The sequence below is a fragment of the Humulus lupulus genome, chromosome 7 (genome assembly GCF_963169125.1).
Source record: "Humulus lupulus chromosome 7, drHumLupu1.1, whole genome shotgun sequence".
Classification (NCBI taxonomy): domain Eukaryota; kingdom Viridiplantae; phylum Streptophyta; class Magnoliopsida; order Rosales; family Cannabaceae; genus Humulus; species Humulus lupulus.
This window is the reverse complement of record NC_084799.1, coordinates 171,783,895-171,786,585: the sequence shown is the minus strand read 5'-3', so window position 1 is coordinate 171,786,585 and position 2,691 is coordinate 171,783,895. Positions and strand designations below refer to the sequence as shown.

Genomic DNA, 2,691 nt, shown 5'->3' with positions numbered 1-2,691 from the left:
GCCAAAGAGATAACTACACTGTTTCCTAAATGCCTACGTTCAAAATTTCATAGACAAAAAAAAAATGCAAACCCATAGAAGTGATTACTCAACTATCCCCACGTGTCTCTCTGTATTATCTTACCCTTCCTAAACTATGAAATAGTACCAATTTTATGAACAGAACTTATAACAGAGGACAAATAGTTAAATTCGAAATTTTGGCATTACAGATGCTTTCAAAATGCAATGCATCCTAGACTGTTAACTTTCATAGAGAGAGGGCGGCATGCAAATTCAAAAGAAAATGAAAGAACTCAAGTAATTTTACCAGCTACACCAAAGTATGTGTGGTAGACATCAACTGCATCATCTGGTCTTTCTGAAATTCCTCCATTTTCTACATCCTGAGATTACAAAAATTAACCAAAATCCTCAGAGGTAAGAGTGAAAATGTCCTTGTTCCCAACATGATGATCTGAAAGATAAGAGTACTTTGCATAGTTATAAGATTACCTGGAAGTCTAAGATGAACTTCACAAGTTTTTCCTTGTTAATCCAATGTACTATGTCAATCATGATCAGGCTAGAAAGGACCCACCATGAATAGCAGACCTAGTTAAGAAAAATAATTCAATAGGCTTTAACAAATATTTGTTTCTTTTTCCACTTGAGACTAGCTCAAATGATTCAATGATTAAGTGGAGGTCCAAGATGCAGGGCTCTAAATGTATCTTATAAAAAATAAACAAAGCAATTTCTTTTTAAATAAGAATTCTACATACATTTGGAAGTGTCTCTGGGCACCCATTAAGACCTCCAGATTTGACTTGCCGCTCACACAACCACCACCTGAGAAGGTCTTTGTCGATATGATGCAGAGACCCTGTAATAGCAAGAGCTCCCACACAACAGAAAACTGCAGTGATGGTGACAAAACATCATTGTTATTCTTGACTGGACTAAATTTAACACACTGACAATAGAAGTAAATCACACGAGGTATAAATCCAAAATCAAAACTTAATAAACTCATATTGCAATAGACTTGTAGCTTACTTTGCCCAGCATGAGACTCTCCACCCGGTGTACATCCAAATCCACCATCCAGGTTTTTGCAACTAACTATATACTTCACAGCCTTCTCAACATTAATTTTATTCAACTGATGCACCAATGCAAGGCAGCATATTGCAATATAGGAGAATCTAATGCAATTTAAAGACAAAAAAAAATCAATGAATACTAACTTCAACAAAACAAGAGGCAAAGAAGAAAATAAGAGACAAGACTACCTTGTATCAACTTCACCCCATTCATCCCCGGAAAATGATCCATCTTCATTTTGCAGCCCAGCAACATCTGATTTAATAGCTAAGTAACGCAATAAAGTTTAATTGGACTATGCATTCAATAGTCATTACTAATAATTACCAATTTTGCTAAGTTATAAAATCTCATAAGCCAAGTAATCATTTATCCTTTTTTAAGCTAGCAAAGCTACACTACCTCCAGAATGCACAGCCAAAAATAAAATTAAACATTTGTAATAAGATGAAAGAAGATTTCTTTTCAAACTTGTGTAAAAGTAATTTGAACATAAACAAATGGTAAAAAGGATACAATTTGACACCTTCTCAATGTCTAGAACATCAAGCTTGTCAAAGAGGGCTAAAACTTGCACAGCACTTAGGGTATACATTACATGTGGATCATGCCCAATGTTACCACCAAAACCACCTGTATAAAAATAAATAAATAAGGCAGAGAAACTAATTAGTGACCACTTTCTCCATAGCAATAACAACTTTAAGTTTTCTGTCTTAATCCATTCCTCGTCATCTAAAAGCCAATATATATATAAAAAAAAAATCTTCAAAATCATCTTTTTACAAACCTGACTCATGTTGACAACTTATGAGCCATGAAATAATTTGATCAACATCCATAACATGAAGCTTTCCCAATAAGTCAAGAGTGGTGAGCCCCCAATATGCTCCATTCATTCTCAAATGCTCAATCACCACAGATTCAAATGACCCTTTTTTCTGATTTCAACAAATTTCACATACCTTTAGATATACAAATGCTATTCGATATGAGGGTGTAATTTGGGATAGAACAGACCTTTTCCACTGATACAATGTAATTGGCATGCTTCTTCGCCGCTAACTCTCCCATCTGCAAATTAAGCTTCAGTAACTTTATTTCATTTCCCTTTTATGAGACCTGAACATAACATGTCCGTGTACATATATATATGTGTGTGACAAAAAGAAAAGGCTTACATTTGAGAAATGAAATTGATCTGCCAAGAAAAGGTTTTACTTCAATAAAGCACGGTTATGTAGAGACCTGGTTATTTTATGAAATCAGTGGCGAATCCTGAGTTGGTTTTAAAGAGGCCTCGACTAAGAAATCAAAATACACTCTAGTCTAAACTTCTCTAGCACGCTCTTAAGCAACTTGAATGCAAAATAAAAAAAAATAGCAACAACTCTAATTTTTATGCTATCAACTATATTACTTTTAGCAGCAATATATACATATATATATCATATTTACATATAACAACACAGAGAGATACCATGGGAGAGAGGTGAGTTACCGTGAGTGTAAGTGGGAGAGAGAGATCAAACCCAGCTGTTCCCCAAAGCCCCCACAACGTACGTAGATCCCCATCCCCGCCATTGAGCCCGCATCTGAGACGAG

General features: G+C 35.2%; 1 protein-coding gene across 1 annotated transcript; it reads right to left on the bottom strand.

Moving 5' to 3' along the window:
• Positions 1-483: 483 nt before the first annotated feature.
• Positions 484-2,160, bottom strand: LOC133792367 (geranylgeranyl transferase type-2 subunit beta 1-like). Its single transcript, XM_062230266.1, has 7 exons — positions 2,107-2,160; positions 1,877-2,027; positions 1,603-1,719; positions 1,275-1,341; positions 1,039-1,187; positions 765-898; positions 484-594 (listed from the first exon to the last, which is right to left on the bottom strand). The coding sequence occupies exons 1-7, from the start codon at positions 2,158-2,160 to the stop codon at positions 484-486; spliced, it is 783 nt and encodes a 260-aa protein (XP_062086250.1).
• Between the last annotated feature and the right edge of the window lie 531 nt (positions 2,161-2,691).

What these genes read in the sequence shown, in the direction of transcription:
- LOC133792367 (XM_062230266.1), bottom strand. Translation starts at nt 2,160, where the DNA reads ATGGGAGAGTTAGCGGCGAAGAAGCATGCCAATTACATTGTATCAGTG. An exon ending in AAGTTGTCAACATGAGTCAG is followed by an intron (nt 1,720 to 1,876) that starts GTTTGTAAAAAG and finishes ATTTTTATACAG; the next exon opens with GTGGTTTTGGTGGTAACATT. An exon ending in AGAGTCTCATGCTGGGCAAA is followed by an intron (nt 899 to 1,038) that starts GTAAGCTACAAG and finishes CCATCACTGCAG; the next exon opens with TTTTCTGTTGTGTGGGAGCT.